The sequence below is a fragment of the Megalobrama amblycephala genome, linkage group LG23 (genome assembly GCF_018812025.1).
Source record: "Megalobrama amblycephala isolate DHTTF-2021 linkage group LG23, ASM1881202v1, whole genome shotgun sequence".
Lineage (NCBI taxonomy): Eukaryota > Metazoa > Chordata > Actinopteri > Cypriniformes > Xenocyprididae > Megalobrama > Megalobrama amblycephala.
This window is the reverse complement of record NC_063066.1, coordinates 26,321,959-26,342,425: the sequence shown is the minus strand read 5'-3', so window position 1 is coordinate 26,342,425 and position 20,467 is coordinate 26,321,959. Positions and strand designations below refer to the sequence as shown.

The window sequence follows — 20,467 nt, the reverse complement described above, 5'->3', positions numbered from 1 at the left end:
GTATGGAAGTCTTTGTGTCCATGTACTACATCTTTCTAACTTTCTTTTACAGGGTGAAGTTGGTAATCAGGGTTACCCAGGACCACAGGGACCCCCAGGGCCAAAGGTCAGATTCTTGATTTTGACACTAGAATATTAAACATTTTATAATCTTGATTCAAAAAACATACTGTTTTCAAGGTCCTTTTCCTCCATTATGGTATTTAAATATGACATCAAATAATCATAATATTTACCTATTCATTTTTTTGTATATTTATCTTCTGTTTTGCACTCTTTCATTTTGTTTGATTCCATCCTCCCATGCAGCATATTTTTTGGGTTTGATCATATGCTCAATTTGACCATAGCCTCTGACCATTACTTAATCATTAGCAGCGTAATAAGAATGATTTCATAGAGTAATGGGCTTCATATGGATCCGGCTGCTCTGTTCAAGCATCTTCTGCTGCATTTTCATTCTCTGCAATCTGTTCTATATTAATTTAAATGCTCTGTATATTTTGGCAGGGCGAGCAGGGAGAGCCAGGTCCTCAGGGTGACCGAGGAACCGATGGTCTGCCAGGCTTGAAGGTGAGCACTGGGTGAAGCTATTTCTGTTATATATATATTTACTGTATTTACAGTGATTCCTTCAAAGACAGGACTTACAGTAAATGGGTAACATCAGTGTGCTTGATTGTATTGGTTCGCTTTGTATTTCTCAGGGAGATAAAGGAGATGTTGGAGAACAAGGACCCCAGGGCGAAACGGTGAGGAATGATGCATAATATAAATAAATGTTCTTTATTGGCATCTATGGTTCCATGAAGAACCTTTAAAGGGATAGTACACCCAAAAATGAAAATTCTGTCATCATTTACTCACCCTCTGGTTGTGCCAAACTTGTACACATTTCTTTGTTCTTTTGAACACAAAGGAAGACATTTTGAAGAATGTGGGAAACTGAACATTTCTGGGACACCATTGACTTCCATAGTATTTTTTTTCCTACTATGGAAGTCAGTGGTGCCCCTAAGTGGCCTGGTTACAAACTGGTTACAAAATATCTTCCTTTGTGTTCATAAAAAAAATCTTTCTTTTAAGAACTGCTGACTGAAAGGTTCTGGGAACCAGAACGGTTCTTCTTTGGTGTAAAAAATAAAAAAAATTATTTTTTTTTAAAAAAAAAGCCCTATTGGAACCTTTACTTTTAAATGTGTACATTTCTTAAAAAGTTCATTTTTATGCTGCACTGATGGTCATCTTGGACTGATAAGTCTTCTTGAAAATGCACTATTAGCAGTCATCTGGCATTACTGAGATAAAGTGAGTCGTATTTGGCCTGTCATGTCTTTCTCAATGTGGCGACCTGCTCAATGTAAAATAAAATAGCTTTTACTAGGCCACTGATTTAATTGAGCGCTCCTTTAAAAACATTAATTGAAAAATTAACACATTCAAATCACATTAACAAGTGATTCAGAAAGCAATGTTATAAAAGCCCATTTCTAGCAATTTCTAGCCTTTTCTTCAATTCCTAGGCAATGCATGAACTATATACTTTGAATGCAATACACACTCACTGGCCACTTTATTAGGTACACCTTACTAGTACCGGGTTGGACCCCCTTTTGCCTTCAGAACTGCCTTAGTTCATGGCATAGATTCAACAAGGCGCTGGAAATATTCCTCAGAGATTTTGGTCCATATTGACATGATAGCATAATACAGTTTCCATGATGCGAATCTCCTGTTCCACCACATCCCAAACGTGCTCTGTTGGATTGAGATCTGGTTACTGTGGAGGCATTTTTTAGCATAGTGTACCCACTGTCATGTACAAGAAGCCAGTTTGAGATGATTTGAGCTTTGTGACATGGTGCATTATTCTGCTGAAAGTAGCCATCAGAAGATGGTACACTGTGGTTATAAAGGGACGTGGCCAGCAACAATACTCGGCTAGGCTGTGACATTTAAACAATGCTCAATTGGTACTAAGGGGCCAGAAGTGTGCCAAGAAAATATCCCACACACATTACACCACCAGGGAGGGATGATGGAGGGAGGATGGATCAATGCCTTCGTGTTGTTTATGCCAAATTTTGACCCTATCATCTGAATGTCACAGCAGAAATCTAGACTCATCAGTTTTGGTGAGCCCGTGTGAATTGTAGCCTCAGTTTCTTGTTCTTAGCTGACAGGAGCGTCACCGGTGTGTCTTCTGCTGCTGTAGCCCATCTGCTTTAAGGTTCAATGTGCTGTGTGTTCATAGAGTAGTTAATAAGTTAAGTTACTGTTGCCTTTCTATTAGTTCAAACCAGTCTGGCAATTCTCCTCTGACCTCTGGCATCAACAAGGCATTTTTGTCCACAGAACTGACTCTCACTGGGTATTTTCCCTTTTTCAGACCATTCTCTGTAAACCCTAGAGATGGTTGTGCGTGAAAATCCCACAGATCTGCAGTTTCTGAAATACTCAGACCAGACCGTCTTGCACCAACAACCATGTCACGTTCAAAGTCACTTAAATTACCTTTCTTCTCCATTCTGATGCTCAGTTTGAATTTCAACAGATTGTCTTGACCACGTGTGCGTCTCAATCAACTCTCTAGTTCAATAGTCAGGGCACTAATCAGTGAGTTGGCCATTTTAAAGGCTGTCTCAATTGCAAAATCCTTCCAGTGCACTGAAATATTCATTCCTTAAAAAGTCCCACAATGCACTGTGAAAACCAGGGAGCATCGTTGCTCACTATGCTACCATAACTGAAGCACGTGTGAAACATAAATCACATGAGCCATCTCATAACATACATACCCACATAATGACACACGATAGATGTTATTTAAAATTCAAACTATTATTTCATTATATTTCAGAATAAACATACATCGCTAGACATAATCTAGCTAACATTTATAATTTGTTTACAGCTGAAATGTTGCACGTATATGTAACAAGAAAAGTATATATCATATAACGTACTTTAAATAACATTAAAACAATGTCAGAAAGATATCAGTTCTGCTGTTGTTCATAAATACCAGTAGTGATGTTGTAGAATGTCATTTTTAATACTTTAGAATTATAAAACAGCACCAGAGAAACACCTCTCCACATCTGAGAATACTTACACATTTGTGTTAACAGTTGTTTTCATCCTGGCAGGGCCGTCCTGGTGATAAAGGCACATCAGCATCCGGTGACATCATTGACTTCAATGGCAAACTCTTAGATGCCTTTCAGGTGAGCTGTGTTTTACTGATGGTAATTGCTAGAAAAACTTCTCAACAACATATAAAACTGTTATTTTTACCAATCAGTCATCTGGATTCATGTAAATCTGATGTTACTGGTTTGACTTCCTGTAATGCAATTATGTAGACCACAGATGACTATAAATTCATGGTTGTATTAAAACCAAATGCCATTTTGTGTTCTGAAATCTGAAGTCTGACATTAGTTGATTCTTTTCTGGCAGGCCATCAAAACCATCAGTGTCTCGGTAACTGTGCTGTAGCATGGGTTGCCATTCCTGCATTTTGTGTTTTTGTGGGTTTTTTTTTTTTTTTTTGTGGGATATGCAGCCTGATCCTTATCCTTAACAAATACTCACTGTGTCTGTGTGAATTCAAAACAGTTCATTACACACACACACACACAAACACATACACAGGAAGTGTCCTCATAAACCATGGTTATGTTGTAATACTCATGTCATTATACACAATTGTGTCCTTATAAAGCATGTATACATGAACACACACACACAGGTTTGTTTTGCTATCAAAGTGAGGACATTCCATAGGCGTAACGGTTTTTATACTGTACAAATTGTATATTCTATCCCCCTATCACTACCCCTACTTCTAAACTTACCCATCACAGAAAACATTCTGCATTTTTACATTTTTAATAAAACATTGTTTAGTATGTTTTTAAAGCTATTTTAAATATGAGGACTCATGAAATGTCCTTATATTTCATGTTTATGTCGTAATACCAGTGTAATACCCATCATTATACAAATTTGTGTCCTCATAAATCACAAAGACGCGCACACACACACACACACACACACAAGCACATATATGGTAATACTTTAGTTTTGGGAACACATATAAACTATTAACTATGACGTTTCCCTCAATAAACTCCAAATTTACTGCTTATTAATAGTTGGTAAGGTAGTTGGTAAGTTTAGGTATTGGGTAGGATTAAGAATGTAGAATAAGGTCATGCAGAATAATATGTGCTTATTAAGTAATAAATAGCCAATATTCTAGTAATATACATGCTAATAAGCAACTAGTTAAAAGACCCTAAAATGAAGTGTTGCCATATACAAACCTGATTCCAAAAAAGTTGGGACACTGTACAAATTGTGAATAAAAACAGAATGCAATGATGTGGAAGTTTCAAATTTCAATATTTTATTCAGAATACAACATAGATGACATATCAAATGTTTAAACTGAGAAAATGTATCATTTTAAGGGAAAAATAAGTTGATTTTCAATTTTATGGCATCAACACATCTCAAAAAAGTTGGGACAAGGCCATGTTTACCACTGTGTGGCATCCCCTCTTCTTTTTATAACAGTCTGCAAACGTCTGGGGACTGAGGAGACAAGTTGCTCAAATTTAGGAATATGAATGTTGTCCCATTCTTGTCTAATACAGTCTTCTAGTTGCTCAACTGTCTTAGGTCTTCTTTGTTGCATCTTCCTCTTTATGATGCGCCAAATGTTTTCTATGGGTGAAAGATCTGGACTGCAGGCTGGCCATTTCAGTACCCGGATCCATACGCAGCCATGATGTTGTAATTGATGCAGTATGTGGTCTGGCATTGTCATGTTGAAAAAAGCAAGGTCTTCCCTTGAAAGACGTCTGGATGGGAGCATATGTTGTTCTAGAACTTGGATATACCTTTCAGCATTGATGGTGCCTTTCCAGATGTGTAAGCTGCCCATGCCACACGCACTCATGCAACCCCATACCATCAGAGATGCAGGCTTCTGAACTGAGAGCTGATAACAACTTGGGATGTCTTTGTCCTCTTTAGTCCTGGTGACATGGCGTCCCAGTTTTCCAAAAAGAACTTCAAATTTTGATTCGTCTGACCACAGAACAGTTTTCCACTTTGCCACAGTCCATTTTAAATGAGCCTTGGCCCAGAGAAAATGCCTGCGCTTCTGGATCATGTTTAGATATGGCTTCTTTTTTGACCTATAGAGTTTCAGCCGGCAATGGCGAATGGCACGTGGATTGTGTTCACTGACAATGTTTTCTGGAAGTATTCCTGAGCCCATGTTGTGATTTCCATTACAGTAGCATTCCTGTATGTGATGCAGTGCCGTCTAAGGGCCCGAAGATCACGGGCATCCAGTATGGTTTTCTGGCCTTGACCCTTACGCACAGAGATTGTTCCAGATTCTTTGAATCTTTGGATGATATTATGCACTGTAGATGATGATAACTTCAAACTCTTTGCAATTTTTCTCTGAGAAACTCCTTTCTGATATTGCTCCACTATTTTTCGCCGCAGCATTGGGGGAATTGGTGATCCTCTGCCCATCTTGACTTCTGAGAGACACTGCCACTCTGAGAGGCTCTTTTTATACCCAATCATGTTGCCAATTGACCTAATAAGTTGCAAATTGGTCCTCCAGCTGTTCCTTATATGTACATTTAACTTTTCCGGCCTCTTATTGCTACCTGTCCCAACTTTTTTGGAATGTGTAGCTCTCATGAAATCCAAAATGAGCCAATATTTGGCATGACATTTCAAAATGTCTTACTTTCAACATTTGATATGTTATCTATATTCTATTGTGAATAAAATATAAGTTTATGAGATTTGTAAATTATTGCATTCCTTTTTTATTCACAATTTGTACAATGTCCCAACTTTTTTGGAATCGGGTTTGTGTATGTATATATATATATATATATATATATATATATATATATATATATATATATATATATATATATTGTTTTTTTTTTGTTTTTTTTTGCAGTTGTCAAAATTAATTTGAGTCTGTAGCATGCATGCAAAGTCTGTAGCATGCATGCAGCATTACGTTGTAAGACAGTGAAGTAAACATGACTGACAAAATAAAATTCAAAATAATTGCTCAAATAATTTTACTTTACTTGGCTATGCTTCTTTCCTTTAAAAATTTATGGAATTAGATGCAATTAGTAGCAAATGTTGTTGTGCATATTCTTGTTCTGAGAATGTGTATCTGGGTTGTTTTAATGAATGGTTCTTGTGGTCACATTTATAATGTCTGTTTAAATTATCCGGATGATGCCCTTCTTTGAAAGTCTGCGTTTTGCCACACAGCAATTGGGAAACAGGAGGAAAAATTAGGAAATTTGTTATTTTTGACATTTGCAAGACTTTGTGGTCATCTCTATCAACAGTGTAATCAGACTGAAATGTTTATCGAACCACAAACCTTGAAAGCACATTGTACAGATACATTGAAATATGGTGTCAAGGAAATTAAAAAAAAAGAAATCTTCCATAATTATGGATTGTATACATCTAAAAATTGTTAAGCATCATTCAGAATGTTGTTTTCATACTCCAAAAGTTTCAGATCCCACGGGGATTACACATTAAGAGTTATATTGGAACAACATTTTCCTGTTTTATAACAGTCATAAAATGAGGTCTGTCAGAGGTTTGTGGTTCTCAAAATGCAAAGTGGGTTTTGCAAAAAGACCATTTTATAAGTCTTAATTATGTCTGTTCCATTTGCTTCCCAAATAGGGACCACCTGGCCCTCCTGGACCCCCGGGACCACCAGGAAAAGAAGGTCCAAAGGTGAATTTCCTTTACATTTTATCAACATTTCCCCAGTGTAATAAGTGGCTCAGTTGGAACTTGTGATTGTCAGAGACTATGTAAGTCACCGAGTTTGATCCAATTATAATGAGATCCAATTATAATGATCCAATTATACTGAGAAATATCAATTCCGTACTTATGTTTCATTCATCCAAACAGGGTGAACTTGGTTTGCCTGGGCCTGCTGGGGTTGATGGCGAAAAGGTGATGATTGGCTCAATGCATTTATAAGAATATCAGTTGTTTGTTATAAATATGCATAATTCTGCAAGGCCAAGGGCCATTGTGTTCATTAATTGTTAAAGACTAATTTATATTTGTTCTATATGAACATCTCTGAGGTTCATGCAAATAAACTGCACATCAATATTTGGATTCATTTGATCATCAGGGTGATAAGGGAGACACTGGAGAGCCTGGTGAATCTGGAGAGAGGGGTGAAAAAGGAGAAATGGGCCTCTCTGGTCCCTCTGTACGTATTCAAAGTGATAAGAAACTCTTCATCTCCTTCATCTCTTTCTCCTTCTCAATCTTTTCATTTTGTATATATTCATATTGTTAATAATAGTCAAATGTGTTATAGGGAGTGGATGGGCAGAAAGGAGAGAAAGGAGACTCGATACTAGAGGACAATCTAGTCAGTACAATTGCACCCACATTTATTAACATATACATTAATTCTCTAGTATCAGGAGTACAGTCATCTTCAGCTGTGGATTTATGACTGTCTACAGGTTCAGATGATTTCACAGCCGGGACCACCAGGGCCTCCAGGTCCGCCAGGACCACCTGGATACATGGTGAGACACATTTTAGACAAATGTGATTTTTTGTTTTCAGTTAATTTGATGACATCTGATAATAAATATGATGACCGATGACTGAAATATGATGACTTATTTATTTTTATTTTTTTAGAATTGACTGCCATAAAAGTGGAATGAATGAATGAATGAATAAATAAATTGATGAATGAAACTCATTTTGATCATGTCTCATGCTTTTTTTTCTTTAAAATTTTATCTGTATCATATTCACAAATGCAGTTTTTATGCCATCTGCAAGATCATGACTTTTAGAAGCGATATCATAACATCATTCAAAGTTTGTGACCGTTATTATGTGTGTTTTAGGGTCATCGTGGCATGCCAGGCCCCAAAGTAGGTGTATTTTATTATATTTTATTTTATTTCATTTCATTTCCACACTTCAAACAAAATCTGTTTCCAAAATGACACACTATACACTATGCACTTATACACTGTGTGCTTATGCACTATGTACTCAACCATGTAGTGCATGAATTTTATAAGGTTATTTTGTCATTCATCATCAGAGTCTGGTAGCCCCTCCCCCTCTGCTATGTAATTAAATCTGTGACAGTTGAGTGCATGAAGTGTTTTCAACATTCCACACTTCATTTTTTCGGTTAATCAAGTGCATTATCCGAGTATTTAAAGTGTACTTTTTCTATTTGGAATTAAGTGCATAAGTACACAAATTGGGATGCACCTAAAGTCTGCTCATTTATGGATTTCTAAATTGAGTGATTTATTCAACTTTTTACCTTGACATGAAACTCATTATAAACCTGACTTAACTATTTTGAAACTCCATATTAAATCTGATTATCTGATTATTATGAGGCAGTTGTGGCCTAATGGTTAGAGAGTCGGATTTGTACAACTGAGGTGCCCTTGAGCAAGGCACCTAACCCCCATTTGCTCTCTGGGCGACGCAGCAAAAATGGCTGCCCACTGCTTCGGGTATGTGTTCACGGTCTGTGTGTTTTCACTACTCACTGCTGTGTGTGTGCACTTGGAGCACAGATTCTGAGTATGGGACACCATACTTGGCCACACGTCACGTCACTTTATCCAGCAAAGTCTTATTCCATGCATTGTATCAGTCTAACACTATATTGAATCTCTCGCAGGGTGATCCAGGGGAGAGTATTAAAGGAGAGAAGGGAGAAATCGGTGCTTCAGGAATACAAGTGAGACAACCATCTAATCCCATTATTCACTAGTCCTGCAAGATTTAAAAGCAAAAGCCATTTTGACAAAGATATACGATTGGCCTTTGGATGTTATAAGTATGAAGTATGCATACTTATAACCATGGTGCGATTTAGACTCTTTTTGGCAGCTGTTACAGAAACATTTTTACAATGAATATTCTGATTTAACCCTGAGCTTTGAAGTATTAGATAGATTAGATAGCTTCGTTATTTGACCACTATTTACAATGATACTAATAATTCTTAATTTCTGATAGGAATGCAAAATTATGCAAAATCAATCAGTAGTTAGTTATTGATATTTTGAATAGAATAACGAGACACAAACCTGTACATACTTAATCACGTTTGCTCCCATTTATTTTTGATCACAATGCTCCGGTACACAACATACAAACCCGATTCCAAAAAAGTACAGGGATACTGTACAAATTGTGAATAAAAACAGAATGCAATGATGTGGAAGTTTCAAATTTCAATATTTTATTCAGAATACAACATAGATGACATATTAAATGTTTAAACTGAGAAAATGTATCATTTTAAGGGAAAAATAAGTTGATTTTAAATTTTATGGCATCAACACATCTCAAAAAAGTTGGGACAAGGCCATGTTTACCACTGTGTGGCATCCCCTCTTCTTTTTATAACAGTCTGCAAACGTCTGGGGACTGAGGAGACAAGTTGCTAAAGATTAGGAATAGGAATGTTGTCCCATTCTTGTCTAATACAGGCTTCTAGTTGCTCAACTCTCTTAGGTCTTCTTTGTCACATCTTTCTCTTTATGATGCGCCGAATGTTTTCTGTGGGTGAAAGATCTGGACTGCAGGCTGGCCATTTCAGTACCCGGATCCTTCTTCTATGCAGCCATGATGTTGTAATTGATGCAGTATGTGGTCTGGCATTGTCATGTTGGAAAATGCAAGGTCTTGAACTGAACTGAGCGCTGATAACAACTTGGGTTGTCCTTGTCCTCTTTAGTCCGGATGACATAGCGTCCCAGTTTTCCAAAAAGAACTTCAAATTTTGATTCATCTGACCACAGAACAGTTTTCCACTTTGCCACAGTCCATTTTAAATGAGCCTTGGCCCAGAGAAAACGCCTGCGCTTCTGGATCATGTTTAGATATGGCTTCTTTTTTGACCTATAGAGTTTTAGCCGGCAACGGCGAATGGCACGGTGGATTGTGTTTACTGACAATGTTTTCTGGAAGTATTCCTGAGCCCATGTTGTGATTTCCATTACAGTAGCATTCCTGTATGTGATGCAGTGCCGTCTAAGGGCCCGAAGATCACGGGCATCCGGTATGGTTTTCCGGCCTTGACCCATACGCACAGAGATTGCTCCAGATTCTCTGAATCTTTGGATGATATTATGCACTGTAGATGATGATGATAACTTCAAACTCTTTGCAATTTTTCTCTGAGAAACTCTTTGATCCTCTGCCCATCTTGACTTCTGAGAGACACTGCCACTCTGAGAGGCTCTTTTTATACCCAATCATGTTGCCAATTGACCTAATAAGTTGCAAATTGGTCCTCCAGCTGTTCCTTATATGTACATTTAACTTTTCCGGCCTCTTATTGCTACCTGTCCCAACGTTTTTGGAATGTGTAGCTCTCATGAAATCCAAAATGAGCCAATATTTGGCATGACATTTCAAAATGTCTCACTTTCAACATTTGATATGTTATCTATATTCTATTCTATTCTAAATATAAGTTTATGAGATTTGTAAATTATTGCATTTCTTTTTATTCACAATTTGTGCAATGTCCCAACTTTTTTGGAATCGGGTTTGTACAAACGTGGTTTGATTTGTGAAGAAATATGTATTCACATGTTTACCTCATATGTCTTTAGATAGAATAGAACCATCATTTTTTTAATGACTCGCAGAAAAAAGATTCTCTGCTGATCCATCAGTCAATATTCCGTGATAATAATTCTCATAATACATGTGTTTAATATATGTAATATCTGCATCAGGTCACAATAGAGTACGTTTTTAACAGAAACATTGTATTAATCTCATACTGTCTGTCACTCTGAAATAGATTAATGGTATGTGCTGACTTTCTGAAAATATCTGCATTGAGGCACGTGAAACAGGATCATGAATCCCAGACTATCTCTAAGTGAGAGTTTTAACAGTTAAAGTCCATTTCTGATTTTATTGTTGTTTGTATTGTCATGTTACAGCGTTTTACTTGGCAATGTTTTAAAAAAATATTTTTGTTTTTGGTATTTTATATGCTCTGTTGGTGGTTTGTGGAGTAGAATCTCCCAGGTTTTTTTTTTTTTTTTTAATCCTTACCAGGGATAGAGATAATTCAGCTAAGGCAGGGATACATAGACCAGAAGGGGGGAAATCCCCCCCCCCTACAAATCGCACCCTGCTTATAACATCTGTAAGCCATAACCATAACATATCCAGTGTTTGAGCCCTTTCAATCTGGGTTTCTTAAATTGCACATTGCAAAGACGATTATGGTAAAAGTTACCAATGTCTTATTGATAGCTTCTGATACTGGAGCTATTTCTATTGTTATTCTTCTGGACCTCAGCCTTTTATACTGTTGAATGCACATTATTACTAAATCATCTTGAAAATCTTTGCTGTTTCTGGGATCGCCTTGGACTGGACACAGATCTGAGGTTGGGCTTGTCTGAATTGGTGTACCGCAGGGTTCTGTCCTTGGCCCTTTACTCTTTTTTTTTTTTTGTTTTTCCTTTTTGTCAGTTATTAAGGTCTTGTGGTCTTAATTATAATTTTTATGCTGACAATACGCAAATGTACATTAATTCTAAATCAGAACAATTTGTGGATGTTTCTTACCTCTGTAACTGTTTATCCAAGATAAAAACTTGGATAGCTAATTTTTGGAAGAAATAATGCTTCTCGGCTCTCCCCAACAGTTGTGTCTCATGTATAACAAATGGACATGATCAAAATACTTTAGGCATCATAAAATCCTTCATTTTCTCTCCTGTTGTTCAAACTAAGTCATCGGCCCCAAAGAGTTGCAAAACCAGTTCTCTTCAAAGGTTCGTTATCACCTCGACTCCCATGAACGATCCTAGTAGAGATGGTGTCTGGAGCTCTCTGCAAGCTTCAAAGACAGGAGGTGATCTCCTCTCTGCATCCCCCATCAACAGACAGTGCCAGCCATTTGGTCCACAGACTACAGACAAACGTCCAATACACTTTGGAAAAAGGACATTGACTCCATTTCTACCCACAATCAAATGGTCTTAACTGTATATAGTATTTTCCCTGTGTTTCATGTACAGTATCTCACAAAAGTGAGTAAACCCCTCACATTTTTGTAAATATTTTATTATATCTTTTCACGTGACAACACTAAAGAAATGACACTTTGCTACAATGTAAAGTAGTGAGTATACAGCTTGTATAACAGTGTAAATTTGCTGTCCTCTTAAAATAACTCAACACACAGCCATTAATGTCTAAACCGCTGGCCACAAAAGTGAGTACACCCCTAAGTGAAAATGTCCAAATTGGGCCCAATTAGCCATTTTCTCTCCCAAGTGTCATGTGACTCGTTAGTATTACAAGGTCTCAGGTGTGAATGGGGAGCAGGTGTGTTAAATTTGGTGTTATCGCTCTCACTCTCTCATACTGGACACTGGAAGTTCAACATGGCACCTCATGGCAAAGAACTCTCTGAGGATCTGAAAAAAAGAATTGTTGCTCTACATAAAGATGGCATAGGCTATAAGAAGATTGCTTAGACCCTGAAACTGAGCTGCAGCACGGTGGCCAAGACTGTACGGCGGTTTAACAGGACAGGTTCCACTCAGAACATGCTTCGCCATGGTCGACCAAAGGAGTAGAGTGCACGTGCTCAGCATCATATCCAGAGGTTGTGTTTGGGAAATAGATGTATGAGTGCTACCAGCATTGCTGCAGAGGTTGAAGGGATGGGGGGGTCAACCTGTCAGTACTCAGACTAGGGCTGCATGATTAATTGCACGAGATTGTCATGCGTGTCTCATCAGTAAAGCCGGTTCTGTGATTAGCGGTAAATGTCCATCACCTGCTTTCAAATGGAGCGCACTTAATATACAGAGCCGTAGTTCGGGGACAAGCTACGCAATATCGTGTTCATAATCGCAGATGAATCGCTTTCGATTACGAACGCGATATTGCGTAGCTTGTCCGCGAAATACGGCTCTGTATATTAAGTGCCACTCCATTTGAAAGCAGGTGATGGACATTTACCGCTAATCACAGAACCGGCTTTACTGACGAGACACGCATGACAAAAGCATGCGATTAATCGTGCAGCCCTAACTCAGACCATACACCGCACACTGCATCAAATTGGTCTGCATGGCTGACATCCCAGAAGGTAGCCTCTTCTAAAGATGATGCACAAGAAAGCCCACAAACTGTTTGCTGAAGACAAGCAGACTAAGGACATGGATTACTGGAACCATGTCCTGTGGTTTGATGAGACCAAAATAAACTTATTTGGTTCAGATGGTGTCAAGCGTGTGTGGTGGCAACCAGGTGAGGAGTACAAAGACTAGTGTCTCTTGCCTACAGTCAAGCATGCTGGTGGGAGTGTCAATGGTCTGGGGCTCTTGGTCAGTTTTGATTGGTCACCACACCGAAATGGGTGTGAACTGATAGGGCCTTTAAGAGTCCTCAGATGAGGTACACCTTTGCTCAATCTCTTTTGAGACCATCATTTTCCCATCTTTTTCTGGCAAATTTATCTTTAAGTTAACTTCGTTGGATTCAACGTGGACCACCCAGAATAACAAAAGCGAATGCTTCAGTGCACTCCTGGCAAAATCATCAAGAATCTCCAGAATCTACCGCATCTGGACTTATTCAGAAACCAAAGTCAATGCAAGTACCCGTTTGCAGCCTTTAGACGTGTTTCCAAGTTATTGTGCCCCTTTTAAGGTGACGCTGATTCTTTGATGTTTCTCGCAGGTTGTGGTTAACTGTTGTAATCTTGCCATTCTCTTCTCTCTCTCTTTCTTTCTTTACTTTCCTTCACTTTCTTTATAATCTTTGCTTAGTTTAATTGTGTGTAGCCTAACGTAGTTTTGTTTATTAAACCATTATATCCACGCTTATTGTCTCTTTGTTGATGCTCACAAATCAAAGTCTCTTAAACGTTTTGATCTAGCTACATACTATTACCCTGCTAGTACTTTATTGGAAAACGTTATTGTTTCTTTGCCAGGAAGATTGTTTGTTTCCTAGAATTGATAACTGATCATGCTGTCTGTTCACTTGGACGAGCTGATTAAATAATCGTAAAATGAATTCTGCTACAGTCCGAAACTGTAAATATTTATAATTATTTATAATTCGTTAAAGTTAATTATTCATATTTCTTTTGAGCTAATTTGCTACATTATTTTTTGACCTTTAAACCCCATACAGAATGTTGTTACAGCAGTTTTGTCCTATACTACTGCTGAAAAATTAATTAACTCCTTTGTCTTTTCCCGCATTGACTACAGTAAAGCGCTATTAGTCTGTGTTTTGAAACCGACTCTCAATAAATTACAATGTTTGCAAAACTCAACAGCCCATATCCTGACTGGAGCTAGTGTAGGTGATCATATAGCTCCTTAATGGGAGTCGATTTTAAAATCCTCAGGTTAACCCATAAAGGACTGCATGATTTAGCTCTGCAGTATTTAGCAGACCATTTAATTTCTTATATAACAATGCAAAATTTGTGTTCTTCTCAGAATGCTCTCTTGGCTGTCCCTAAAACACAGCTTCAGGTGGCAGGGCCTTTGCTTTTCATGTCTCAAAATTGTGAAATTCTATTCCAACTGACATTAAGAAAGCAAAATCCCTTCTTTAAACGTTTTATTTTAAAAATGGCTTTTAATTAAAATATTATTGTTATTGTTATTATTATTATTACTTGTCATTATGTTTTATAGGGCCTTCAGGGTCCTCAAGGGCCCCCGGGTTCAACAGGATTAGTTGGTCTTCCCGGCACAAAGGGTGAAAAGGTAATCAACTAATCATAAATTCAACTTAGCACTATTTATAATGACCATTTGGTTTAGGCAGATGTATTTGAGCTGTTTGTTTTGTTCTTTTATCTTCTTCTCTGATTTGGTATTTTCTTTCTTTTTTTTCTAATATTTTGTTTTACTGTATTTTTTATTGTACAGCACTTTAGTACACTGTGGTTTTCTAAAGTGCTTTATAAATACATTTCGATTTGTTTCATGAATGTGAAATTCAATGCCTAAACCTAATATGACTTGTACTTTCCAGATAAGCCACAAAATATAAATGTATCTTAAATTATATCTTTTTTTCTTTTCAAAGGGAAAACAAGGGGAACCTGGATTAGATGTAAGCAGCACTAGTATCTATCTGTCTGTCTGTCGGTTGGTGAATCTCTTGTTTTCCAATGTTTTGATATTCTTGTATTGTAGGGGTTTCCTGGCATTAAAGGAGACAGGGGTGAGCGAGGGGAGAGAGGAGAGAAGGTAGTATCATATTTACCTCTGGGAATCAATGAATACATTGTTTCATACATGTTAAAAAAAACTGTCCTTAAATAATTTACTGACTGTACATAATTCTTCATTGCGATTGTTTCGTCATGTTCACAGGGAGATCGCGGTCCTGTCGGAAAGAGAGGCCTCAAGGGAAAGAAAGGCGAACAGGGACCGCCGGGTCTGGACCAGCCCTGTCCCGTGGTGCGTGCTATAGCTACTTTTGAGATGTTTATATGTGTTGATGTGTTACAGATTCATACTGCTGAAAATCAGGTGAAAAAACATGCTGGGTAATTCTGTCAGGAACAACAAAAAGTGTGCCCATCTGGGAGCACAGACATATCACAGACAAATCACATCTTTTTTCCTTTTTCCACATTTCCTAGCCTTTCTTCTGTATGATTCTATAGACTGATGTTCTGTTTCAGTTTCACTTTGATTGGTTTCTCCAGTATGTGTGTGTGTGTTGTTTGTTTTTAGTCATTATAGGAGTGTATATTGTATATGTGTGCTCTCGCTGACAGGGAGCTGATGGATGTAAAAAAGAGGTGGTGGAAATAGGGCATCCGGCCCCTGAGGCCCCCTGTCCACTGGTATAGTATAGCTGCCTGCTCTCTCTCCTGCTCTCTCTCCCTGTTTCTGACACTTCCTGTTTCTCCTTTTTAACTACTCCTTTTAAACTATCCCATGTCTGTCACTTCCATACACTACTGTTTAAAAGTTTATGGTCAGTAAGATTTTTTTTGAAAGAAATTGATACTTTTATTCAGCAAGGTTCCATTAAATTGATCAAAAGTAGCAGATTTTAGAAAAAGGTTAAGATATTTCTACTTCAAAGAAATGCTTTTCATTTGAACTTTCTATTTATTAAAGAATAATAATACATGTTTCTTGAGCAGCAAATCATCATATTACAATGATTTCTGAAGGATCGTGTGACGCTGAAGACTGCAGTAATGATGCTGAAAATTCAGATTTGCCATCACAGCAATTAATAACATTTTCAAAAACAGAAAAATATTCTTTTAAAATGTACATTGATGAGACTTCTTTTAAAAACATGAAAAAATGTTACAGACCCACAAACTTTTGAACGGTAGTACATATACAACACACACCTCTGAGATTTATTTAAGGCTTATAAACCCAAGACTGATGCATAATATATTAACTAGGTTTGAGAAGGTACATTGTAAATTATCGAGCGTTATGTAATATCTGATTAATATTTTATTAGTGTTGCTTACTTTATAACACCTTAGCATTATTGTGATGAGTTTGGCAATGGCAGGCATGTAAAAAGCTAGTTTTCTTGGTGTTGTGATCCTTTGCTGAGTTTGAGTTTTTAGGTTGAAGTCTATTTATTATTAAAAAAAATATCAGATTAAACATTCATGCAGACAATGATTATTCAATTTTTTTTTACATACATTATTAGGATTTTGTGTGCAGTGTGCACTTACAGGCAATTATAACATTTGATGTAAATTGCCATTTATTTAACCATTTTAATATTAATTTAATAAAATGGCAATAAAATTGCTTACACGTTTTTTCTTTACTTTTTTTTTACTTTCAAGGGTCCCGATGGACTTCCAATACCAGGTTGTTGGCACAAGGTCAGTTTTAAAAATTAAAAAATGCATTTATGATACTTGAATATACCATAACCGTGTCTGTACAGTTCATATGTGTGACTTTAACATTAACAAGTGCCTATTTAAAATGAACTGACTGCAGTGTGCTTCAGTACACATGCCACACATAGCTGTTTTATTGTGCATTTTCGGACTCTTATTTTAGATTTGGTTTTGCTAATCACTAATATCGTTTGTTTGTTGTTCTTTTGCAGTGATTTGTAACCTGAGACATGTCATCTGTACATATTGATGTGATATATATTGGAATTTCATACAGCTTTTTCACTTTTTAAATATTTTTACATTTTATAAAGACAAGAGACTTCGTTGAACACTCATCAGCGTTATTTTTTCATAAACCAAGTAGTGGATGCTGTTGTTTTTGTTTTTGTTTTTGTTTTTTTTTTATACAATTAATTTTTTTTTTTTTAAGTCCTGGAGCATAAGATGACAGTATTGTTCACCATCAGCTGCCTGTAATGAGCTCGGGGAATGTTGCATGGGCATGCTGGACCGACCCGCTCAACTGGTGCCATGCAAGAATTTTTCTTCACATCCCCTTTTGTTTTTAAAGGAGCAGGGAATGCTTCAGAAACTCAAGAGGAAACGTCTCTCCCAGCCTTGATGTTCTTCAAGAACCCGAGGAGTTTCAATGACTTTACGGTCCCTCAGGTGACGGTATCTCAATAATATTGGTTAATATTGACTGTCCTCAATGTGCAGGTCGAATGAGGGTGCAAACAGCCCTCGCTATGGTCAATATTTTTCATGGAGGAACATAATTGAGCTCTTGGAGTTGATGAGAGATCAGGGATTGGTCTCATGGATGCAGTTGCTCCACAGGACGGTAACAGCAGCCTGAAATAAGAGGCTTTGGCATAGAGGTGATACAGAACAGATCACTATTTTGAGAATATTAATGAGCAGTAATTTATGATTTATTTCTTACGTGTTACTGTTTTATGCTTGGTTTTTTGTAGTTTTTAACTCACAAGCAAAAACACAAAGCATCAGGAATTGACGCCCAAAGACTTAACTTTTGGATGGCAAGCATTTACATATTAATGCATTTATCATTTTCAATAAAATAAATACTACATCTGTTTTAAATAAGCACAGCATCATAGTGAGCGAGAATATTGTGTTATATTGTACTTGTTTTTTATTATTTCCTTAATACTACTGCATATGTTTTGTTGCTCACATTTGTTGTAATACTTTGTATAAGAAATATGGTAACTGTGACTACCTGCCGTTGTTTTTAACGTCACAATCCTTGATACATATTCCATATTATTGTTCATAGTAATTTATGGTATATACCAATGTGCTTTTTGAAGATGGCAAAACTGGTGTTTTTGTAACCCCAGTTCAACCATCTCGAGGACTCAAGTTTGAGGCTGTTTTTAAAATTGACAAAGTATTGCTTTATATTTCATAGCATGAAGCAAAGAAAAGAGATTCCATTTTATCAATCTCATTTTGTTTCTTTGGTTTTTACACAGAGAAAAGACATCCAGAAGAGATGTTTTTTAAAGACGTTTTTAAGCATGTTCAGCATACATTTCCATTATGGTGTACCCTCTTTCAGGGATTTACAACCATGCTACATAAGCTTTTCTCTAATATTTATTGTTAATAATCAAATAACCGGTGGTCAGTTCATATAAAGGTTCTTGTATGCATAACATATGTTACAGATAACGGATCTGAATTTTTACAAGCCTGTCTTTGGTGTCAATTGGCTGACTAAATGTTCTGAGTAACTATTGTGATTTACATAACTGTAAAAATCTTGATTGACCAATAGCATTATAGCGACATTTTAGAAACAAAACAAAATGGGAGGACATTTTGAGAGCATTTTAAGTTTTTTCTTTAAATTTCTTTATAGTGTTCTTTTTTTTTCAATGCAAAGAATGTTTTATTTTGAAGATATTGAAAGATTTTGCTGCTGAAACAGTATTTGTATTTAATAGTTGATATGGGGTAAGGAAAACAGCCTTACCAACTGCCTGACAGCCATTACATGCATTGATTTGCTTTTGAAGATGTTTTATAAAATAGAATTTAAAGTTTGTTACTAGTAATCTTAACTTTCCTTTCCTCTGACCTTGGTCTTGGTCAAAAAGCTGGGTGCTGTTGGCATTTCAATATGTTCTCTACAATCCACATTCTGCTCTGACTTTCTCTGACGCTTTTCACGGTCCAATCAATTCCTGATGTATGAAGTCAAATCCTACTTTTTTCGTGATTGCATGAATATTCTGTTTCACAAGTAATAAGGGTGCAGAGATTCATGTTGACTTTAAATGCCGAGGTAATTAAGAATTGCAGAAACACTGTCATACTTTGTCCTTTGCTTATTTTAGTGGTATCACATAAAATCATGTGTGTCTTTCATTAAAAAATAAATCAAATATCACAATCAAAATTGTTCATTGTGCTTGACAGCGGTTTTATTACAGGAATCAAATACTCATAACTGAGCATTATGAACAGGTAATATGCGCACGCGTGACTGGCGTTAAACAGTTTGGCCTGAGATGCAAAAGCCACTTCGGTCTTTTTAAATTTAACATCATAAAAACAGATTCCAGCACTATGGAAACAAACTACAACAGGTGAAGTTGAGCACAGAGTGGAATATTGTAAAGCCAAAGCATTTCCACAACAAATGTACAAAATAGCAACAGAAATGATTCCAGCTTCAGCATATAAAGCAACCCTTCTAAATATTACTTAGCTGTTGTGTGAGACAAACGAAAATGTGACAAAACTATACAGAAAAATACATTTAAAAACATCTTGTGTGCAACGTGAAACCCAGTGATAGGAATGAGGCGCTTTCAGCATGCTGATATAAAACAATGCTGTAGCTTATTGCACACGGGGCACCACACATGACAAAATATCACGGCAATATCTCGTCATTCGTTAATAAAATAAATTAGTAATCTGAACTAAATAAACAGTTCAGTTTAGTCACAAAAATGGAGCTTAAACATGTATCAACTATGTAGAAAGATGAATACCTGACTGTTTTCTCAAACCTGACTTCTAGATTGTATGTTATGTAGTGGAAATTAACATGCATGCAACAGTATGTTATGCTGTTTATGTGCTTTATAACTACATGTGCTGCTGTCACTGATGAAATCCATCAATCTAATGGAAAATGCTGTTGAAACAGGTTTAACATACACATAAGCTTTTCAAAACGGCCCACAAAATTCAGATTTACTGTCAACAGATGTACTCATGAATGCATCTCATTCCTAAAAACACAGAAGCATATTGGTAATTATGCATATTTTCACTGCAATTTTATGTAGGTTTTTAATGTGGTAAATATAAACCATAATAATCAAAAGCAATCACTTTGTCATAGCACACAGTAATTAAAAAAGAAAAACATTCAAAATGTTCAAGAAAAAGTGGTCAATT

At 36.7% G+C, this 20,467-nt stretch overlaps 1 protein-coding gene across 9 annotated transcripts in view; it reads left to right on the top strand.

Moving 5' to 3' along the window:
• col23a1a (collagen type XXIII alpha 1 chain a) overlaps positions 1 to 19,454 on the top strand; it is a 50,093-nt gene extending 30,639 nt beyond the window's left edge. For 4 of the 9 annotated variants that reach the window (XM_048175822.1, XM_048175816.1, XM_048175818.1 and 1 more), the window contains 19 exons: positions 53 to 106; positions 511 to 573; positions 708 to 752; positions 3,150 to 3,227; positions 3,463 to 3,486; positions 6,766 to 6,819; positions 7,003 to 7,047; positions 7,235 to 7,315; positions 7,427 to 7,480; positions 7,578 to 7,643; positions 7,977 to 8,003; positions 8,780 to 8,839; positions 14,808 to 14,879; positions 15,205 to 15,231; positions 15,315 to 15,368; positions 15,495 to 15,581; positions 15,905 to 15,973; positions 16,961 to 16,999; positions 17,595 to 19,454. In XM_048175822.1, the coding sequence (XP_048031779.1) occupies positions 53 to 106; positions 511 to 573; positions 708 to 752; positions 3,150 to 3,227; positions 3,463 to 3,486; positions 6,766 to 6,819; positions 7,003 to 7,047; positions 7,235 to 7,315; positions 7,427 to 7,480; positions 7,578 to 7,643; positions 7,977 to 8,003; positions 8,780 to 8,839; positions 14,808 to 14,879; positions 15,205 to 15,231; positions 15,315 to 15,368; positions 15,495 to 15,581; positions 15,905 to 15,973; positions 16,961 to 16,999; positions 17,595 to 17,645 (1,050 nt within the window). In that variant the 3' untranslated portion in view covers positions 17,646 to 19,454. Of the gene's footprint in view, positions 1 to 52; positions 107 to 510; positions 574 to 707; positions 753 to 3,149; positions 3,228 to 3,462; positions 3,487 to 6,765; positions 6,820 to 7,002; positions 7,048 to 7,234; positions 7,316 to 7,426; positions 7,481 to 7,577; positions 7,644 to 7,976; positions 8,004 to 8,779; positions 8,840 to 14,807; positions 14,880 to 15,204; positions 15,232 to 15,314; positions 15,369 to 15,494; positions 15,582 to 15,832; positions 15,974 to 16,960; positions 17,000 to 17,232 lie in introns of those variants that run through there. The other 5 variants (XM_048175820.1, XM_048175821.1, XM_048175817.1 and 2 more) reach the window with 5 other exon arrangements.
• The last annotated feature ends 1,013 nt before the right edge of the window (positions 19,455 to 20,467 follow it).